Below are 22,943 nucleotides of genomic sequence, written 5' to 3' on the forward strand. Positions count from 1 at the left end.
CAAATCTTTACAAGCTTTAAACTGAAGTGCTTGAAAATTCTTCTTTGCAAGAATCTTAAACTCAGTCAGACTGCAAGGGGTCTGTGAACAGCAAACACTAAGATTTGACTCATATTCCTAATTTGATTTAGGCCTGAATATTGACTCAGTCATTCTAATACATGAATGTCCTAATATCTAAACTATTTAATTGCACCTCTAGCTGTAGCTTCAGGCTTTCTGCCCTGCTGGAAGCACAACTGATATGTGTGGGTCTAAAGTCCTTCAGAGCCTCTGACAGGTTTTCCTCAATGACTGCCATCCATATTTCCATTAATTATAACCAGCTTCCCTGCGCCTGCTGAAGAACTGCACACACACAATGATGCTGAAACCAGCATGCATCACCATTGGGATGGTATTTTTAGGGTGATGTGTAGTATTAGTTTTCTTCCACACATAGTATTTTGCATGTAGTCTATATATGATCAGAGCACTATTTTCCACATTTGCTATGGCCAATACATACCCTGTGGTACACCCTAAATGAGAGTTTAGTTTTCATTCAACAATGGCTTTTCCCTTGCCACTCTTCCTTAAAGATCAGATTTGTGAAGAGCCGAGCTAATAGTGGTGTGATTAACAAATTCTTCAACCTGAGCTGTGGATCTCTACAGATGACACATTTGCAATTAGTACCAGGTCCACTGGATTTTATTTAGGAATATCAAAAATAATCTGGGCTAACAACAACTGCATTCCACACTTTTCAGATTTTTATAAAGATTATCTAAACCATGTATCATTTTCTTTCCACATCACAATTATGCCTTACTCTGTGTTGATCTTTGTCCTGCCAATAAAATATAATAGTTTGTAACACGACAGTGTGAAAAAGGTTAAGGATTATGAATACTTTACATGGCACCATATTTCTGTTTACGCAATCAAAGATGCGCTTAAGTTTTGTTCTTGAGTGTCCAAAGGAGCAGAATCAACAGCACATCAGTGACAACAACAGTGATGACAGTTGGCAAAATACCCACACGTATGAATTTGCATACACAAATACGCACACTTTGATTTCAAACAGCAGCACACAGCAAAGCAACAGGACCAATGTGACTCTGAGGGCACAGAGAACAGTGAGATCACAGGAAACCTGCAAAGCACACACATGCACAACACTCACACCTGCACACATAGCCACACATGTTCAGCCACACAGCATTATACTTGTTCTACTCCAAACAGTGAGTTTAAACCTTTGGCTGGAAAGGAAGAAACAGTTTAGTACAACACAGAAACTAAATAAATAGGTAGGGGTCCTGACAAACGTCGAAGATAGAAAATAAAATAAGTGGGGCTAGAGAACTGTGTATGTATTTATAAAAGTTCTGTGTGTGGATGACAACCAGAGCACTCACTGATACATGAATCATGATAAAATGGACGATGGCGTGAGATGAAAAAGAAAACAATCATGATTAAACACCTTCATGCAGGTGAAAGGTTAAACTGATATTGAGGTCTGATTTAGACTTGCTTAGCAGAATTCTAGCAAGGGAGCAGCAGCTGGTAAAACATGTTTTAGCATTTCCATGTTTTAGCCAGAAATATTTTAATGAAGGACATGATTTTCATGATAGTTAGTGACACTGATTATTTCTGATTAAACATGAATCTTATGTAAAACAAAAACCAGCAATTGCAGCAAATTGTCCAATGCTGTTTTAATATGTCCTCAAACTTTCAACAGTCTGTGACCTCAGGAGCAATTTTGACTCAGACCTTATAAGATGTAACGGTGACAAATAAAAGCAAGTGTGGCACACACATGATGGGGTAGAAAATATGTAGACAGTGGAGAGGTGGGGATGCTGCTCACTTGGTTGTCGCCTGGGAGGCGGGGCATGGAAGCGGCCCTGCCGTGGCCTTCCATTGGTGGAAATTGCTCAGTATCCGAGATACCATCCTGCCCCATCTCTCTCAGCTCTACCGTCTGTAAACAGAGCAGGAGATGGTGTGACTGGCTGCCATGATAACTAACAGGGAGTAGTGGGACAGTTGGAAAATGTCTGGTGCAATAGAGAACCAAGGTTGGGAGAATTTGGAAAGTGTACGTATTGGCATTGACGGTTGTAACGGTTTAAATTTAAACAAGAAATGACGGGAAGTACACTCTAGGAAATTGAAGGATTTGTTTGTTAAAAGACATTAATGATACATAAGGAACCTTTGGAAAAATAGCAGGAATGGATTTGAGGAGAAAGTTATGTGCAACCCAAAGGACTTATGAAACAGACAACAATAAAAAAGTTATCCAGATTCAATAGTGACACACTGCAGGCAGCTAACAAACAAAAAAAGTACATCTGCTGGTGAGGGTTAGTATGCACCCAGTGCAGTAATACAAATCAATCATATTTTTGCTGATACAATAGAAGTTAAAAAATTCTCATAGGCAATTTATATTTTTATTTGCAATATACCAAAATTTGACCTGCAGGAACTGTTGTACTGGTCTTAACCTTTTAACCTATACATGTGTCAATTTAAAACCTTTTTAGACATCTGTCAGTCAGTGTAAATGGGTTGTTGTGTCTGATGCAGACACCACTAAGGCCACTGATTAGATCTATAGTGAAGAAAAAACTTGGACGTGACTAACTTTCACTACAAACACAAGATAGATGCATGTGGTTGTGTGTTTCGAGGAAGATACAGAAGCATAAAAAAATGCATCTGAAGAGTAAGATTTAGAAGAGAAGACAGTTTACAAAAAACAAGAAGCATGTAAGAATGATACAACAGGAGCCCTTTGACTTTGTATCAATACAATCTTTGTTGTATAACAACAGAGATAGAAAACTGAGTGGAAATAGCATTCAAACATGGAAAAAATCTCAATTATAGTGAACAGCTTTGATTTAGGATTTATGTTTAAATTTAAATAAGTCATTAAATCAGTAGTTGTTGACAATGAGAACAAAGATGTTTTGACATTTTTTTACAATACATTATTGTAGTCAGAATTGTAAATACACTTATCATTGTTGTGAATTTCATAACATTTGGGGCTTTTATTGAGCTTTTGAACTATTCTTTTATTCTGGATGGACTGATAATACAACATACAGTATAACTTCACAGAAGTTTAAGAATACAAGAACTGATTGTACAAGTTTTAATTGTTTGTGATTGTTTTCTAATCCACATAGTCAAAATTCTACATACAGGCTTCAATATATACAGGTGCCTCTCAATAACTGCTGATACAAGGCAGGATGCATCCATGCTTTCATGTTATTTACTCTGAATTCTAACCCTACCAACTAAAAGTCGCAACTAAAATCAAGGCTTATTGAAAGAGCTATAATCAATTTTTACAATCCGTTATTGTCCAAGTTTGTTGAGTCAGTGCATATTGTAGCCTCAGGTTCCTTTTCTGAGTTGACAGTAGTACCATCCGCTACTGTTTTCTGGTGCCCATCTGCTCCCCATTTTCGTGTGACATCAACAAGGCAGTTTTTGACCACACAGCTGCCACTCGCTGAATATAATTTATTTTCAGAACTATGACGTTGTGCCTTAAAATCCCTTCAGATCAGCAGTTTCTTCAGACCGGCCCATCTAGTATCAGCAACCATGAATTCCAGTCAATATCCCCCTTTTCCGCTTTCTGATGCTTGGTTATGACCACCTCTAGGTGCTTAAATGTACAAAGTTGGAATATGATTGGGAGGTCAGCGAATCTCACAAACAGGCAATTGAACAGGCAAATTCAACTCAACTGACTTTTGTTTTTAAAACGTTTTGCAGTTGTATGTTGTCTAATCATTCCAGTCCGAGAAAAAGGGTCAAATGCCTTAAAACCCATTAGTATGACATTCATGTCCATGATGATTTCTGACTGAGAGCCTAAAAAAAAAAAGTGAAATACTCACTAACTCAAACTTACACATGACAAGGATCCATTTTCACTGTGTAGTGTTGGGTATTGTACTGAAAGTTTTCATGGGTGTGTCTTTTTGAACCTTTTACCTGTGAGTTATTCATGCTTCCAAGGCCATCCTCAGAGTGCCCCTCAGGGCTCCAGCTGCCAACTTTCTGGGACATCTCCTTAGCGCGAGCCGTAACCCACGACTGGCTCTCCGGGATCCCGCCCTCCACTGGCCTGTGACACACACACAGAAACAAGTCTTCATGCTTTTATTTTCTTTATACAAGTAACACTGTGCAATGTCAAAATTGCTGCCAATAATGAACTTACAAACTATTGCCTGTATCTGTTGTCTCAGGCAGAGGCAAGGGGTTGTTGAGTCCTGGACCCCCGTCCTGGGTGGGGGTTGGTGGCTCCACGCGCTGAAACAGTAATGGCGTTCGGTTCTGTTTGAGATATACAACATGGCCGTCGCCAACTATCAGGCAGACTGACAGGGAAATGCGGGGAAAAGGAGCAGAGCAGGGAAAAAAAAGAGGAAGTTGTCTAAAGCAAGGCCAGGCAAACAAAATCATGGGATCCAACTAAAAAGACTAACTCTGGAGCAAGTGATATCCCACAGCTAGATCAAGAAAGAGGAGAGAGAATATCCAGGAAGCTAAGCACCAGAGTTCTCTTTAAAGGTCTATAAGTAAGAGGAATTCACCACTGAAACCAGAGCTGGACTAAAAAAAATGATTAGGAACCCTCTAGGGCAGTCATGTAAAATTCCAGTTCTTGAAGGCAAGTGTACTGCATGTTTTAAATTTGTCTCAGGTCTAAAACCCGAGATGTTAATGTCTTATCACTTCCTCTGCATGCCATCAAGTTCTAAAGGGCCTAATAACAGCCCACTAAGTTTACATCAGGTGGGTTTTAAAGCAGAGACACACCTAAAAATTGCAGAAAGCCTGCCCTCGAAGACTGGAATAGGACTTGGGTTTCTTCTGATAATCAGCTAACGATGAACATGGACAGAGGAGGCAAAACAAGATGCAACATGCTTCTGGAATAGTGGAGATAAATATATAGGGAAGTGAGCGACACAATACGGAAGATAATGAAGGAAAAAATCAAAAATGAACTACTGACGTCCTTGCTATTTACTGTATTACTGTACCTCTTAGTCATCCACTAAAGAAGCTCTAAGACTGACAAAAACTTTATATCACTTTATTATCGCTTTTCTGTGCAAAGTTTCCATTAAACTTTTCTATAATTCAAATAAACCTAAAATTTTTTGTTTTAAACAGAGCAGTCTGGTTTCTTTACCCAAAGTCATGTGTGCAAGTATTACATAGAATACACACACACACACACACACACACACACACACACACACACACACACACAAAAATATAAACTGTACTTTTTTTTAGTAAAAACTATTTTGAACAACTAGACATCACAGACATCCTTTTCCTTTGAGTAACTAGAACCACATTTACTTTTTATATATAAATGGTTTGATATTTACTTTCCGAATTTCTGCACATGATTGATGCGCCAAAAATAAATAAATATTGAATGTAGAAAGCTTTACTTTAAAAATTATTATGAGAAATGGATTATAAAATGTTTTCCAGATCAATGTTTAACCCTGAGTAAGTGCTGGGAACATGTGCTCAGCAAGCAGACAAAAGTTTTGTATAAGACATACAAATGTTATCCATTACCTGTGACTTTATACAGGATGCTCTGAAAGCAGACACATTGTTGGATATTATAATTGGCTTTCCCTGGGGCATGTACATGAGCTTTTATAGTTTGAGGTGTCAGAGAATGCATATTTTAATGAACAGTTAGATGGTCCCTAACCAACCCTCTGAACCGAAGATGTGCCTTGCTAGTGCAGATACATTCGCCGTTAGATTCCGCTGCAGTTGAAATGCTGAGGTAAATTAGCCCCTAGAGCTATTTAGATCATAGTTTTGACTGTAATAAATGCCACAAAACATACAGTATGTGAAGTTATATTTTCGCCAACGAAAACTATTGGGGATATTTATAGCTATAGCTACCAAGGCTGGCAATTACTGCCATTGAAAACTGTCCAGTTTAAAGATGAGCCGAGTGGATATCGTATATTAAATTTGACCAATTACCAACAGGCTGTTCATGCCCCCAACCAAATTCAAATTCCCTGACCTGGCTACTGCTTCACTGTGCAGAGAAAGAGGGAGACCAGAAGGTGGCTATAAGCTTCAGCTTGGTGCTTAAGGATTTTATGTAACAAGTGATACTGCTGTAATTAAAAATTAGATGGCACACACAACTATGATCTGAAGGCTCCCACAGTTCGGTTAATAAACGTCAGTGTGTATTCATGCAATAACAGCTTTTTTGGTATTTCAACTTTTTAATATTTCTTTAAGTTTCACTCTCTGTTTTAATACAGCAATGTGGCTTTTTTGACAACCAGTGGGAGATCAAGAGGTGGAGCTGGTGCTCCTGACGTCATGCTGCAATGGGTCTAAAAGCACAGACCAATACGTTACTGTGTAACAACCAAATGAGACAGTGAGATGAGATGGTGAGAAGAACAAATAATAAAGACAAATGAATGCGGGAATGTGGGACATTGTGTGTGGTTAGAGTCAAAGGGAACAAATGAGAAAAAAAAAGACGCCTAATGGTTATATTACCACATGCAGTTATGTGAAGCAGGCAAATACTGCAAATACAGTAGCATAATCCTGTCAAGAAGCAAAACCTTTCCACTCAGAAAAGAGGTCCTCTAATGTTTCCAAACACCTTCATGTGAAAAATTATTAAATACAATATCCACTGTGTAGAGAGTGGTCACTCCACTTCTTTGACAAATGCTTGAATGCTGAGTTTAAGGGTAAGGGAGAGTGCTTTTATGCAGGGCAAACAGTCCACGGTTACAAGCTCAGGTACTGAAAGGTCAGCAGATGCAGTATTATTGCAGGCAGTCAGTATTACTCAGGTATGGACACATTAGGGCTGTGACAACACTTATGGCTAAACAAAATTTTACCTGGATGTCTCATTCAGAGCTTTAAATTCTGTGAAAGGTTCAGTTTTAAACTTTCACACCACCAAAATTTCAACAATAAATTTATTTTAATGGACTTTAGCCACAAGATGGCAGCAACGTGTTTGCAGAATGCTTTTCCCCAAATGGAAGCATTTGATCACAAAGTCTTTCTTGTGGCTTTTCGGTTATTGAATAGGAAGTCCTGATTGGAACAGAGCCCGTCACAGCCCCCATTTGTAGAAATCTACACACCTGTGGTCTTTATTTCAGCGCGTCAGTCTGCCTTTTAATTCAGGGGCTCAAATGCAGGCAGGGCATTACTTTACTAGAGACTGCAGTACCTGTTCATCACGAAGAGCCTGGGATCGTTTGATCTTGCTCTGCCGATAATACTCCATGATCATCATGGCCGCGTAGATTTTCCCCACAGTCAGGTCTGTTGCTGCTGAGAGAATGACAAGTTACCCTGCACGATTAGACACTTTGGTATGGACCCTGAGCATGGGGGATGGTAAAGAAGAGCGAGGCATGCACACAAAGTGCAACCTGCGCTTTACCACACAGCAACATACACAGATGGAGCAGTCTTTTCACTGACAGATGGATAGAAAATTGTAAAATGTTTCCTCAAATAGAATGGCTCTAAAAAACAAAAAAAAACACGATCAATAAGTTCAGAACATTTTTTAAATAATGTGACATTTATCTCGTACAATTCAACTGGAAATCAAACAAATTTGTAAAGATTTGAAAAAAAGCCGAACAAAAAAAGCTGCATTGACCGGGTTGCATAAATGTTGCCTTCTTACAGTGATTCCACTGATTCTCTTTTAGATATATATCTAAACTCTGGCTAAGCCATTCCAAAATGTTAAGTTTAGGTTAGAGGTCTGTACACTTATGCAACAAGGATTTTACAGCTTTTTTTTCTTTTTTCATATTTATCTCTCCAACAGATTTGTTTGTTTTTCAGTTAAATTTACAGGATATGTGGAACATTATGTGTTGAAAACATTCTGAAATAATTCATATTGGTCTCTTTTTTTCACAAAACCTGGCATTTTAACAGGTGTGTGCAGACTTTTTATATCCACTGTAAGTTGTGCTTGTTATTTTAAACAAAATGCCATGCAGTCCCTATGACATTGCCAGTACAAATGCATTATTCTATCATTCTATCAAGTTTTTTTTTTATAGCAAAATTCATGCACTAGCAATTGTCAATCTTTTAAACCACAAACAGCACTAGAAATTGACTTAACTCAGGGGATGCTTCCATTATAACTAACATAAAGAAACATTTCCAAATCAAAGTATCCGCCCAAGCATGCAGTACAAGTATTTACCAGTTTATCTTGAGCATTATAGTCATCCAACTATTTTTTCCCATTTTATAGTTGAGTGTATGTTTGCACCGGGATGAACCTATAAACAAAACCATGTAATTTGGAAACTGGAGTATATCAAACATCATTCTGGGTATCAGTACAGGGGCCTCACAATCCAACACTTGTATATGTACCACTGATTTAGGGTTTTCCAATAAAGTGGTACCAGTGCTATCTCCAGTTCTAGAGTTGATGCTGAAGTACTTCTTTAAAAAAGTGCTGAAAAACTATTAATTGCAGCAAGAGAGGAACTGCATTATATGACTTTGAATGCTTGTAGTTTATGCGTTTAATTCCCTCTCTGTATTCTAAGTTTCTGTTGAGCAGTGTTTCCCAGTCCTCATCTTCCTATATCTTATAGATGTTTACCCAGAATTAACAGACGGATCATGAAAACCTAAATATCACTTGATGAAGGGCTGTTAAGGTAGCTGAGTCTTTTATATTAGGGAGCAGGAAGCAGGGAGGCAGCTTGAACACACTGGACGGAGCACGAAGAAGCAAGTTTAAAAAAAGCAAGTAGAAACCCTTAGAAATTTGCTTGTCTAATTGCCACTGGCATTGCATATTGGAATTAAATACCTTGGATTGAGCAGAATCTAAAAATGTCAGCTGGTGAAGCAAAAATCTGATTTCTAATATTTTAATAAATTGAGGGAAACAGATTTTGAATGTGGTTCTAAAAAATGCACTGACCAGAATTTATTGCACAACTGCTTCATACTTAGATCAATGTTAAAGTTTTAAATTTTTGCAGTGTTTTGAATTTTGAAGACTGCATGCCAGAGCTAATCAGTAAATTCAAACATGGTGACCCAAATGTTTTTATTCTGGAGTTGTCCTATTTAACCAAAGCAGTTCTTTGGTGTGTCCCAGCAAAGAGTTTATGTGTTTGTTATGAGTCTGCACTGATTTTAAGGAGGTGGAGCCAGTGCTGTAGTTGTCCAAACAGAAAACAAACTGATGCTAAGTAAGCATTAGCTCCTATATTGGCACGATAGCAGATTTGGTGGAAAAAGTACGAGAGCCAAAAAGGTTTACTATTGATAGTTTGGGATGTATGCAAATGTCTTCTCCATAAATATAATTTCTAAGACATAGAAAGCTATATTTAATTTCATTGGTAATTATTTACATTGGTTCTGACTGCCTGGAGTGAAAAGACATCTATAGAGAGTTTATCTATAGTATGACACCCTCTGATTTCAGGCACAGATAAAGCAACAAATAGTAGGATAGGAGTTATGTTGTCTTTTGTTTGTGTTTGTTTTGTGTGAAGCGTTGTGTTTTTATGTGTTTGTTATGTTTCTTTATCTGGTGGAGGTATGTTAATACATGTCTGGGGATCTGCCAGTTTATTCAGAGGGTGCAGTCGCAACAGAGACAGAAAAAGAGACAGAAACTGACTGAGAAAAGCAGACCTCAGGTGGTGTGAAGTAAATCATCGTTGGAGGACTGGGTGGCTGGACAAAGCCGCGAGTCTGTGTCTTACCCTTGTGTGGTGTGACCAGCAAATCCAAAGTTTTCTGGGAGAGGTTGGCCCATATCGCCATCATCTCTTTCCTCAGTTCCGCATCCATCTGATGCTTGTCAATGCCACCTAGACATATTCATAACAAGACCAATGCATGCATCCAACATGCAAGTACAAACCAATAGCGGGGTTTATTTATGTTAAACACACAAAACACATAATTAATACAAAGAAAAAATTATATAAAAAAGGAAAACACAGGACATACAAACAAGGAGACAAAAAGAAACAAGGTGTTTATTAGTATTACAGTAGTTAAGATCAATTCAGTTTGTGACTCCAACTGGAATCGCTTCAATTTTAAACCATAATGTTGGGCCATTGTCCATTTTGACAGGAAATTAACTGTTACTACAACTCCCAGTATGCATTGCAGGTCTGACATCACCGGCAGAGGTGCTAAATACAGGCTGAAGCTAACGCTTCCAGCCGGAGTGTATACAATGCAAGGATGCAATCTCTGGAGAAACAGAAGGTCGCGGGCGGGTTTACTTTTTTATTCCACACTGGCCATTCCTGGAAGAGCTTGACAAAGCTGAAAATTTTACTGATATAAGGAGATCAGAAAATATATATCCTGATCAAAGACTGCACTGCTACCCAAGGTGAAGTTAAAATCAGAGGTGGCTAATCTAGGTCCAGAAAGTAAAAAACTTACATACACAGGGACTAATCACCTGGTTAAGTGAACAGAATGAAGGAAAACTAGGCAGTGTTTTTACTCTCTGAACCTGGATTGTCCACGTCAGGTTAAAATAAATCCAGAGAGGTTTTTTTTTTTGTTTCCTCCTTGTTTGTTGGACAAGAAGTTTGAAGGTGAAGTTGGTTGTTTTCAGTTGTTCACGGACACCTGACCACTACAATAACACCCGCCCTACACGCTTTATGATGTCGATGTGAACTGGTTCTACTGTTTTGTCAGCTGACGGGTGCTATTAAGACGCATCACTGGAACAACGGAGCCTTCACAGTTTATCACAGTTTAATCATTTTTGTTCTATTTTCCAAGTCAATCCAAAGTGTTGTTTTATTCCCAATTATGTCCATAAACTGCTGGTTTGATCTTCATCTACACTCAGGGCACATCCGTATTTTTGGTTAATTTACCCCTCTTGTAAAATACTATTGGTTTAATACATTTTCACATAAAGAGACAGTGTTTGTGTTTATTTGTGTAAGAGTGATTATCTGTCAACTAAGGTTAGTGTTCAACACTATTCGATAAAAAGGTTGATAACACAGTGACATTTAGCATGGTTTTGGTTAATAAATATGAATTATTAATGACCATTAACTAATTGTAATTATTAAGTGTTGTGAACCCAATAAGTACAACACCAGAGTGTATCTCTGGTTTCTATTTGTAAGAAATGATTTTTGGTTAGAATTGATTACTTCTGAATTATGTTTTTTAATTATAGTTTTTGATAAATATTTATGATCAAGGGCTGCATGGTGGCGCAGTTGGTAGTACTGTCTCCTTGCAGCAAGAAGGTCCTGGGTTTGATTCCCGGCCAGGGGTCGTTCTGCATGGAGTTTGCATGTTCTCCCCGTGCATGCATGGGTCCTAACCGGGTACTCCGGCTTCCTCCCACAGTCCAAAGACATGCCTGTTAGATTAATTGGTCACTCTAAATTGCTTTTAAGTGTATGAATGAGTGTGTGTATGGTTGTTTGTGTGTTGCCCTGCAATGGACTGGCGACTTGTCCATGGTGTACCCCGCCTCCTGCCCATAGACTGCTGGATATAGGCACCAGCTCCCCCGCGACCCACTATGAAATAAGCAGTAGAAAATGACTGACTGACTGACTTTATAATCAATAATCATAAATCCTTACAATAACATACCGAATAGGTAATTTATTCTAAAGGCCATGCCATACAAGTTAAGGCATAAAAATGTAACAAGATGGCATAAAATCTAACAATGTTAAAAATGCAGTAGGGAGTTCTGTGAAAACCATGGACCTAGCCTGAAAATTTGAACAAGCAGACCTTACAGGTCCCTCCCCTTGCTCTCTGCTGTACTACAGCCCTCCCTCCACAGCCCCTCACCCACGGCGGAGCCTGCCGTAAACGCGCAGGTTACTAAGTAGGGCCACCGATGACGGCAGATAAACAGCTATGGCACATTCACTGGTAGGGACGGAAAATCAACAATATGCTTTACATTGAGGATGGCCTGCCCATACTGTGACTACAAAGTTGGTCCTCAAATCATTAGCACAGCGCCATTAACACAGCTGCAGCACACTGGAAATCTTGAGCTTGAATGACAGTATGCGTTGTGCATGGGAGGGGTGTGAGCAGCGTGTACACAAATGTGATTAACACTGCCTTAAACAATCCTTCTGGCTCTGATTGGTTGTTTCTGAACGGGAGCAATGTATTTTTGCAATTGGCAGTAAGACCACTGGGAGGAGCCAGAGGAGCTTCATTTTTCATACATTATCTGTTTCATATTATACTGTCAGGACATAGTGACAATTTTAAGAAATATGTAAAAAATATTAAAAAAAAACAAATTACCTATGCAAATTATCTATGCACTTGCTTTCAGCTTGTGGCTTTGTCTGCTAAAGTAAAGCTTTACTTATGAAGTTTGGATCTGAAAGTTTGTGCTTTAAGATTGACACCCTATGTCTTTAAAACTCTTATTTTGAAGTAAGACATGCTGCATTTCTTGAGTTGCTCTGTTGTATTAAATGAGTTTGTTTACAAAACATTGACAACAGGTTATAAGAACACAGAAGAAGCTCTCACCCCATTTTAAATAATTTATCAGGGTCCATTTTGGGAACTGTGCCATAAAAAGAAACAGTGACAGTGTGGCAGAAAGAACAGAAATTGTTTATACTGTAAGAAACTGCAATTGGCTAGGTGTTCACCGCTACCAACATCAAAGTGGGAGCTATTATTTTACAGTTTACTTTATGAGTCTGGACAGCATTTGATCTTATCTGGTTTAAAAATAATCGTTCCACAATCTTATACAGGTCCTTCTCAAAATATTAGCATATTGTGATAAAGTTCATTATTTTCCATAATGTCATGATGAAAATTTAACATTCACATATTTTAGATTCATTGCACACTAACTGAAATATTTCAGGTCTTTTATTGTCTTAATACAGATGATTTTGGCATACAGCTCATGAAAACCCAAAATTCCTATCTCACAAAATTAGCATATTTCATCCGACCAATAAAATAAAAGTGTTTTTAATACAAAAAACATCAACCTTCAAATAATCATGTACAGTTATGCACTCAATAGTTGGACGGGAATCCTTTTGCAGAAATGACTGCTTCAATGCGGCGTGGCATGGAGGCAATCAGCCTGTGGCACCTTGGGTGTTGGGTCTTGAGTCTCTCAACGTTCTCTTCACAATATCCCACAGATTCTCTATGGGGTTCAGGTCAGGAGGGTTGGCAGGCCAATTGAGCACAGTGATACCATGGTCAGTAAACCATTTACCAGTGGTTTTGGCACTGTGAGCAGGTGCCAGGTCATGCTGAAAAATGAAATCCTCATCTCCATAAAGCTTTTCAGCAGATGGAAGCATGAAGTGCTCCAAAATCACCTGATAGCTAGCTGCATTGACCCTGCCCTTGATAAAACACAGTGGACCAACACCAGCAGCTGACACGGCACCCCAGACCATCACTGACTGTGGGTACTTGACACTGGACTTCTGGCATTTTGGCATTTCCTTCTTCCCAGTCTTCCTCCAGACTCTGGCACCTTGATTTCCGAATGACATGCAGAATTTGCTTTCATCCGAAAAAAGTACTTTGGACCACTGAGCAACAGTCCAGTGCTGCTTCTCTGTAGCCCAGGTCAGGCGCTTCTGCCGCTGTTTCTGGTTCAAAAGTGGCTTGACCTGGGGAATGCGGCACCTGTAGCCCATTTCCTGCACACGCCTGTGCACGGTGGCTCTGGATGTTTCTACTCCAGACTCAGTCCACTGCTTCCGCAGGTCCCCCAAGGTCTGGAATCGGCCCTTCTCCACAACCTTCCTCAGGGTCCGGTCACCTCTTCTCGTTGTGCAGCATTTTCTGCCACACTTTTTCCTTCCCACAGACTTCCCACTGAGGTGTCTTGATACAGCACTCTGGGAACAGCCTATTCGTTCAGAAATTTCTTTCTGTGTCTTACCCTCTTGCTTGAGGGTGTCAATAGTGGCCTTCTGGACAGCAGTCAGGTCGGCAGTCATACCCATGATTGGGGTTTTGAGTGATGAACCAGGCTGGGAGTTTTAAAGGCCTCAGGAATCTTTTGCAGGTGTTTAGAGTTAACTCGTTGATTCAGATGATTAGGTTCATAGATCTTTTAGAGACCCTTTTAATGATATGCTAATTTTGTGAGATAAGAATTTTGGGTTTTCATGAGCTGTATGCCAAAATCATCCGTATTAAGACAATAAAAGACCTGAAATATTTCAGTTAGTGTGCAATGAATCTAAAATATATGAATGTTAAATTTTCATCATGACATTATGGAAAATAATGAACTTTATCACAATATGTTAATATTTTGAGAAGGACCTGTATAACACCTTCCAGCTAGTGATTTCTGATTTCTGACTACCTTTTGAAATGAATCAGGGCCATGACATTAGTGAGTTGACTTCAACCCCCCATTCTGTGTGGATAACATTTTATTGATGTTGAGGTTAAAAGAGAGTGCGTTGATGAGAGGACGAATTTTGAATTTTAAGATTTTTAAAACCTTTATTCTATGTTTAAAAACACAAAACATAAGCGTTTTCAACAATATTTGTAATCAGGCCCAACTTAGATTTAGACAGGAAAAAAATAATACAAGGTTAAGTCAAATCTGAACTGAACTATTCTATGACAATTAAAATTTTTAAAACAGTTTGTAATTTGTGGAGATTTTATTAGTAAGAAAAAAAAGGGACATTTTAGCTTTCCCCAAAATACTGCTAAAATCTCTTCACATTCTTTGAAATCATGCGTCTTATCCTGTCTCATGGGCTAGATGTATCATCTAGTGAGAAAGTGATTTCAAACATTACACACCCTTGGCGATCTTGATATCCAGAGCTGTGCGGATCAAAGCCATGAGAGTGGAGTTGAAGTGGACCGTGTTGTCGTCGCCCACAGGCAGATCCATACGTAGTAGTCTCTGTGAGAAAGCCAATGAAGGTGAGCAGTGAGGTAACTGGGAAGTAAGGCAAGTGTTTGTGGAACCTCCAGGTGACAGAACCACAAGGTTTGTGGCTGGAAGGGGAGCTGGGAAAGGGGGGAAGGGCAAGGGTCCTCAGATTGAAGGAGCTTTGCACAGCATATATAGTAGGAACTAACTCTACCTGTAATGGCTCAGATTAGATATAATTAATTTTTAGTGAGACATACCACCAAATATATCTTAGTTCCTTTTATTGCATTAAAGAACATGTCAGTACCAAAGAGTCTATCAGCTAACACTCATTTGTTTCATAACTGCCATTTTTATCATGTAAATACTGACATTCAAAAGCCCTCACAGGGTGGTTTAACAATTGAGTCTTAAACCAATAGCATTACAGGCTGAGCAGTGCCTAGTGTTGCCTAGAGCTCCCCCTCAAGGTTTGGAGGTTCAAAGTAAAAACAACTGAGACCAGCTGATAAACCAATAAACCAAAAACAAATTCAGGGAAAGTTCAAGGAATAAAAGACTTCGTTTTTTTTATTTATTGGTTTGATCTGTTATAGGTCTCGTTGACTAGTTTTAGAAGAGGACAGAAAAACACACAAACTGCATGATGCTCTTGTGTGTTTGGTGGACAAAGACAACAAAAGGGCAAAAAGCCCTTTCATGCATTGCATCATGCTTTCCCCGTGCACATTTCATTTAAATGCATCTACATCATTCCATATTTCCCCATGTCCTTCTTGCACATACCGTCCTCAAGCAAGCATGCCGTGCACACACAAAATGTCTCACAGGACAAGCAGCTGTGTAGTTGTGCACAAAAATTCATTGTTGGTGACACTGAAATGAGCTTGAGTTGTTTTAATGTGGTTGTTGGTATAAAAACAAGAACATTTAATGTAGTTGTGCTGACACATAAGCAATTTGCTGCATTGATAGTTTCTTTTTTTTTAGGTCTAGTGTGTGAAAAAAGGGTTAAGGTTAAGAGGGTTAACAGGTGAGAGAGAGCAGTGTTCTTTTGGAAATCGGTAGGAGGAAAAAGCACGGAAAGATCTCCATGGAAGTGTTACTTTGATACGGAAATATGTAGCTTTTGGGGTAAATATACTGAACATATGTAGAAAATATGAAGTGAAAAATTAAGTGCCAGAAAATACACATCAGAACTGAAATGAACAGTTTAGGAGACAGAGATGATAGAGTAACAAAAATCAGTTGGTCCTAAAGTGGTGAATATAAACAAAAGTAAAAAAAAAAAGAAATAAGAGAGAGAAAACAATGTATTTAAAAAGAAGCAGAAAAAACAGAAACATCACCATTCTTGGTTGGCTGTGTGTGTAAAAAGCAGTCCTGCCTGAGGGCTCTGGTGTCTCTCCTCCAAACAGAGACAGTCAACAGTGAAAAGCAATAGAGCTAAATAGATCATTCCAACTGATTGGAAACACATGTCTGGAAATGTTCCAGTAATAATGTTCAAGGAACAAATTATTGAATTAAATCATGCATGTAAAGCATGTTTTGCTGTTAGGCAGGGGAACAGAGGGGTTAGAAATTTCCTTTCAATCAGGAAGGACGCTTATAATGCCTTGCAAACTCTTTCACATTTTGTCACATTACAACCACAAACTACAAGGCATTTTGTTTGGTTTGTACGTGTTAGAGCAACACAAAGTAGTGCACACTTGAATAGTAGTATAAATACTAGTATAAGTAAAAATCTGAATGTTGTGGCATGCATTTTCATTTAACTCCTTTTACTCTGACATTATAGAGAAATTCCAGAACAACTATTTGCCTTCATAGATGTTCTCCATCCATTCTGACTGACGTCAACCAATTTTGCGATGAAGAATTGGCAAACATTTTAATCTCCAGATGTGCAAAGCTCAGAGAGCCATACCTCAAAAGACTTGCAGCTGTAACTGAATTGCCAGGTTGTTCTAAAAAATATTGACTCACTTGGATTGAATAAACATACAAGCCACACTTTTCAGACTTTCATTTGCGAAGTATATGGAATACCTCATATCTTCAATTACTATTATACGCTACTTTGTTTTGGTCTAAGAAACAAAAACACAATGAAATACGATAAAGTTTGTGATTGTAATACCAATCAAAGTGAAAAAGCTTAAGTTGCATCGATACATGTAGTCTTAAAACGAATAGCTAACAGACAAAAAAGGAGGTAGTGAGAGTGCGTCTGATGTAGCAATAGAAATTGACAGGGGTTGGCGTCAAAATTAAAAGCCACAAATAAATTAGAAAGAGATCAATAAAACTTAGAAAGCATGGTTTAAATAGTAGTGATCTCAACTTTTATTTGTGAGATTAGGTATTTACTCAGGAGAATGACCCGATAAGACAATAATCTTGATGTAAAAGTTTATTAACCTATGGAAATAAAGTGAGCATAGGAACGACACATTATTATTAATTCCAGTTGTGTCTATGTCCCATTTAATATGCAAGGGTAAGTACAGTAAAATGTCAACACTATTTGCCCAAAGTCTGTTGATGAAGGAGCAATGGTTGGGAATAGAAATGGTCTCCTGTGCCCACAGGGTGTTTGGCTGGCTGCCCCCCCCGGAGGCTTACAGTGATCTGCCAGTGATTTCTCATGGGAGCTGATCACGGGAGGAGTTAAGGAAACATATGCTCACATGAGTGTGGTTAGCATTTTGTATGCTTCTATTTTGGAAATAATTCATGAGTGACTCTTTGTGTCTGAGGTATTTGACAAACGGGTGTGTGCAGAGGAAAAAAGTAAGGTAGGTGGTTATCGGCCGTGCAGAAGGCAGGTGAGCGTATGCGTGGGGAGGGGAGCAGCAATATTCAGAGATGAAAGGGGGCTGGAAACAGAATAGAACTGCATTGACGACAAAACCAAAGGACAAAGAGGAGATCGGACTTGCAGATAGAAAAGGCTGCTCAGGGGCTTGGAGCTGCTACATGAAGGGTGACAGAAAAAAGAACGGCTTCTGAATGGCAACCAAAGGCTCCCTGAAGAAAACACATCACTGACACAAGCCCTGCTGCTCTCTCTACCATGAGACATAGCAGAAAATATCTATGTGTAGGTTGATGTTACCTAATTCCCTGTGTTTCTGTGTATGTGAGTGTGTATGTTTGATTATCGGCCTCATCCACAGGAGTGAGCGAATCAGAGGACATTAAGTCTGATGGACCTTCCAAGCCCCGTTGCACATGCATGCTATCAGGGAGTGTTTTTTTTTTTTTTTTTGTCAATGTCACCTTCTATAACAAGTTTGGGTTATTTAAAGAGTTGCAATAACCTCAACATATAATATCATCTCATTATTTAAAAAAAAGTTAAATATGATAACTTCGATTGTGACCTGTACTGTTCCTGCATGTATGTGTTTGTGAGCTTGCCTGTCCAGTGCAAACGAGCTGAGAGGGTCCCTCTTTCTCGTCTCCTCCTGCGGATACACTGCCCCCGCCTGGAACCCTTCGAAATAACTATCCTGCTACCTGCACCCACCAGTTTTACACAACCACACAAAGGCCACAACATCGACCAGCCGACCCCAAGTTTTCCACGAAAATAAACAGAAAGAGAACCAAAGAAACAATGACACTAAAGTTTACACCACGTTGAGCGCTTATATCCCTGGTCCCTCCCTTACAGACCACCCCCAAATCCCCACGACACCCATAGGAAGGCTTTGATAGAGATGTGGGGGTGGGCCTTTCTGACCTTGTAGGCCACCCGTGCTGGACACCTCTTCCCTAGGCCCAGCGGAGGACTCATTTGTCTCAGCATGTCATACATTTCCCTGCAACTGATCCTGCCACTGCATCATCAGCCAGTGCCACCACCCCGTTACCAAAATCAAGAGAGGGAGAGAGAGAGGCAGAAAGTAGATTAAGTTAAAGTATAGATTTGAAAATAGGATATTAGAAAGATACAAGAGAAAGTGAGAGGTAATTCACCAAAACAAACAAAAATAGACAGCAGGAGGACAAGCTTTTGACTTAGAGAGGCTGTGGGAGTGTGGCTTTTTTGACTTAAAATATTCTCTTGTACATTGTTCAATTCAAATGTGAGAGTCAGAAAAAGAAGGAGATAGCAAATGAAAGCGGAAGGCTGAAATTTAGTCATGTTTCTACTGAGTTGGGCATACAAACGAGTGTTTTATGCAACAGATAACCAAAACTACTAAAGTTTGTTCCTACAGCCAAATATTCTCTGAATGTTTAAAGTGAACCAAAAGTGAGTCAAGGATTAACTAATCTCCAAAAAGAAAAAAAATATATGTTTGGATAACTGATATCTTTTATAGTCTATACCTTCCATTTATATTTTGCTAAATAAAATTCGTTGTTACTCTGATGAACACATTCTTTTGTCTAGATGCAAAACATTCCCCAAGCTATACCTTGAAATATGCTCCTTTGAATCAAATCATTTGTAAATTTACGCTTATGGACCCCCTTACTAAACTCAACTTTGTTGCTGTAATCTCTGTGATTTTATATTTGTTGCGTGCCATAGCCCGCAATTTTCGCACCAGTTGTGTTCAAAATCACTTCTTATTTTCTTGTCCAAAAAAAAATGTGTTTTTCATCCTTACATTGAACTAAATAGTAGTGCAGGTCTTCTAATCTCCAAAAAGAATAAAGTACTTGTTCCTTGTTCAGGAAGGTTTTTCAATTTCTTGGTGTTAAACACTTACTTTAATGTTCTACTGTTCTTACCAGTGTTTTACAGAAATCCCAGGGTGGAATATGAATTTAAGTAATGAGAGAATTTACAATGATTTATCAGCAATACTTCATTTATCTCTTTTAAATGTTGCTTTCTAATGTTTTTGATCGCTAAAGCACTCGTATTACGTGAAATAATAATAATAAATGATTTTTGTTTATCTTTAATTGATATTTAACATGCTTTATGCATTTTGAATATCGAAATCACCCTCCACAAACATCAAGGTTCACTGTACCAGCATTTTTGACCAGGTGAACTGAAGCTTGTGTATGCCGGTGTTCAGTATGTTTGTCAGTGTATGTTTGTGTGTGTTCCCAAAGAAAGTCAGGGCAAAGCTTGACAGAAGACAACAAGCTATGTCTGGTCTGATCAGAGAGGGGAGGAAGTGGAAGGGGTGTCAATGCAGTTTCTGTTGTTCCCCCAACCCCCAAAACCAAGAACAATGCAACACTACAGTGGACACCCGTAGCTTGCTATATTAAAGCCATGGCTCCACAGCAAGCAAAAAGAAAAACTCCAAAGGAAGTCAAAAGAAATACAAAGAAAATAAAAATAAATCCAGTTTAGAATGGCAAAACGTCTTAAAGTTTTCAGTTTGTGCATTTCACATGCTTCTCTAGGTGTCTGCATTGTCCTGCACATTCTCTCAGCAGTTCAGAATGCAAGTTGATAATGGTGGAAAAGAAGTTGCAATGAAAAGAAAAGAAAACCTACTAAATGAACAGAAAAAACAAAAAAAAACAAATCAAAAACAAAAGCAGCATTCAATCCATTCCTGGATGCCGTGGCTAGCAAGTGTGGTTGAGAAGGTTTCATTTGAATGAGAGTCAAACCTTGCAGGCCACCCTATGGGGGCATTTCTTGCCTAAGCCAAGAGGCGGGTCGATAACTCGTAATAAACTGTACATGTCCTTATAATGTATGCGCCCGCTGCAAGAAGAATACAGGGGAGTTAAACACGCACACAAACAGGAAAAGTGAAAAAACAGAGAAGAGAGGAGATTGGGAGCAAGAACACAAGATCGAACAAGAACAAGAAAATACTTTACAGTATTGTAAAAATGATCCTTGAGATAACAAATTACAAAAAGATCACTTCAGTGCATGCTTTTAATAAATGGCTGTTTAGACCTTTAATGCAAGCCCCTTGGTATTAGGCCAGAGAGTTGCTGTTTATAAACAATGCAATTGAAGAAATAGTACACAGGCTAGGACAGCATGTGCTTTATAATTACCTAATAGCTGCATGTGATGTGAGGAGCCCCTCCCTCTTAAATACATGTTTATTGTTAGCTGTTTGTTGTTGCTTCTTGTTTTTTTCTCTGTGCATGTTTTGTAGAAAAGGAAGTCTTCTCAAACATTGTGCAATATAAGAACAATGATTAACATAGCCATAGCTATTCAAGAAGCAAATCTACCCAGACTTAGCTCCTTTATCATTAAATTTCAATAAAACTGACAATAAAAAAAGTATTCTCAAACCTTTTCTACCAATTTGGTTTTAGCCCTTCAAGTCTTTTTACTTCTTAATAGTTTAAAAGAGTCTGCAGGAGAGGAATGGGGAACACACAGGATCTGGAATACTGATACCATGAAACTTAGCATGTCTGCAGCAGATATTCACATTAAAGGGAAGGTTGGTGTGGAGTGTAGGCACAGCCACATTAAGTTTTTGCCAGTATGCCGATTCCAGTAGAGGCATGGAGATTAGAAACAGGTGAAAGATATATATAGGAATACTTCACAGTGGAAGGAGGAGGGCAAGAGAGGAAAAATTAAGGGCTGTACAGTGTGATGGAGATAACCAGAGGTCCCATGTGGTTATACTCAAATCTGTTACAGCCCCCTTGCAGCTATTTGACAAGCAGTTCACTTTGTTGTGACAAGCTGGGCCCTGTGATCTTAACAGCTTTATTTCTTCTAAAGACATTTGCAAATTAGATTTTCTTTTTATCAGAAAGAAAAATGGTCACAGAGTTACTCTGAGGTGACCACAGACCCTGGCGAGAATCCCTGTGTGAGCAAACTTGTTAGAACAATCATTTACCAGATCTGAATGCAAAATCGCAACCTGTGTGTGTGATATATATATAAGCTATAAAAGGCATCTTTCAGGGTATGCTTCGTACTTATAGTAATGCAAATATGAATTATTGTTGTTTGCGTATGTGTCTGTTTGCAGCTGGGTGTATGCATGTCAGCACTCACCAGGCGGCAGGATCATACTCGGCCCATATCCTTACATACTCATCGAGGTGGTGAGGCCCCAGAATGGAAGAATCTCTTGTCAGGTACTCAAAGTTGTCCATAATGACGGCTACAAACAGATTCAGCATCTGCACATACATGCATACACATAGAAGAAAGAGAAGTTAACCATTCAGTTTGACAAACAATATCTTACAATCAGTCAAATGATTCCTGCATCCTGAGTTGAAACCTTGGATTTCTTTCAAATGCAGTTAAAGTTATACTGCCTAAACGTTTTTAGATTTTATCACCATTTTGTTATCTCTACCAGCTTTGCAGACGTAGAGACTGGATTTTTTGCCTGTTCTTGGCAAAATAGCTCAAGCGTAGCCAGATTGAATTGAAGCTTTTGAGAAATTTAATTGTCAAGTCTTGCCCCATTTGAAATAGGTATGAAACCAGCTGAAGAAAGAAATCACCACATCATGATGCTGCCACCACTATGTGTTACAGTAGACATGTTGTTTTTAAGCTGATGTGCAGTGTTAGATTTCTACCATGCAGAGCATTTTACTTGGAGGCCTAAAATGAAAGAAATTGTGCTCTCTTCTGACTAGAACATCTGCTGTGTCATGTACATACATGATCCAGTTAAATAATATGTTTTTGGTTGTAGTCTGATAAAATGTGAAAAGAGGTGCAAATACTTCAGTAAGACACAAATGTTAAAGAAGAATGTTAAGCTTTAAATTGCGTGCTCACCAAGAACGAACAGAAGAAGATGAAGGAGACAAAGTAGAGGTAGGCCACCTGGCTGCCACACTCTGGCGCTGTGTTTCCTGACAGGGGGTCACACTCCTTACCCCCGAGACAAGCCAGCATAATGTCATGCCACGCCTCCCCTGTTGCACTCCTTCAAATGCACAAAAATTCACATGATCTGTTCAAAGTTTCTATGAATTTATGCATACT

At 38.9% G+C, this 22,943-nt stretch overlaps 1 protein-coding gene across 1 annotated transcript in view; it reads right to left on the minus strand.

Annotated features, from left to right (window-relative positions):
- LOC124862209 (voltage-dependent P/Q-type calcium channel subunit alpha-1A-like) overlaps positions 1-22,943 on the minus strand; it is a 108,567-nt gene that overhangs the window by 18,950 nt on the left and 66,674 nt on the right. The window contains exons 37-45 of the mRNA XM_047356033.1: positions 22,734-22,884; positions 21,990-22,117; positions 20,615-20,711; positions 14,932-15,037; positions 9,843-9,950; positions 7,304-7,407; positions 4,253-4,368; positions 4,024-4,156; positions 1,868-1,981 (exon numbers count right to left, since the gene is read on the minus strand). Of these exons, the coding sequence (XP_047211989.1) occupies positions 1,868-1,981; positions 4,024-4,156; positions 4,253-4,368; positions 7,304-7,407; positions 9,843-9,950; positions 14,932-15,037; positions 20,615-20,711; positions 21,990-22,117; positions 22,734-22,884 (1,057 nt within the window). The remainder of the gene's footprint in view (positions 1-1,867; positions 1,982-4,023; positions 4,157-4,252; positions 4,369-7,303; positions 7,408-9,842; positions 9,951-14,931; positions 15,038-20,614; positions 20,712-21,989; positions 22,118-22,733; positions 22,885-22,943) is intronic.

This window comes from Girardinichthys multiradiatus, chromosome X (assembly GCF_021462225.1).
Source record: "Girardinichthys multiradiatus isolate DD_20200921_A chromosome X, DD_fGirMul_XY1, whole genome shotgun sequence".
Taxonomy (NCBI): Eukaryota; Metazoa; Chordata; class Actinopteri; order Cyprinodontiformes; family Goodeidae; genus Girardinichthys; species Girardinichthys multiradiatus.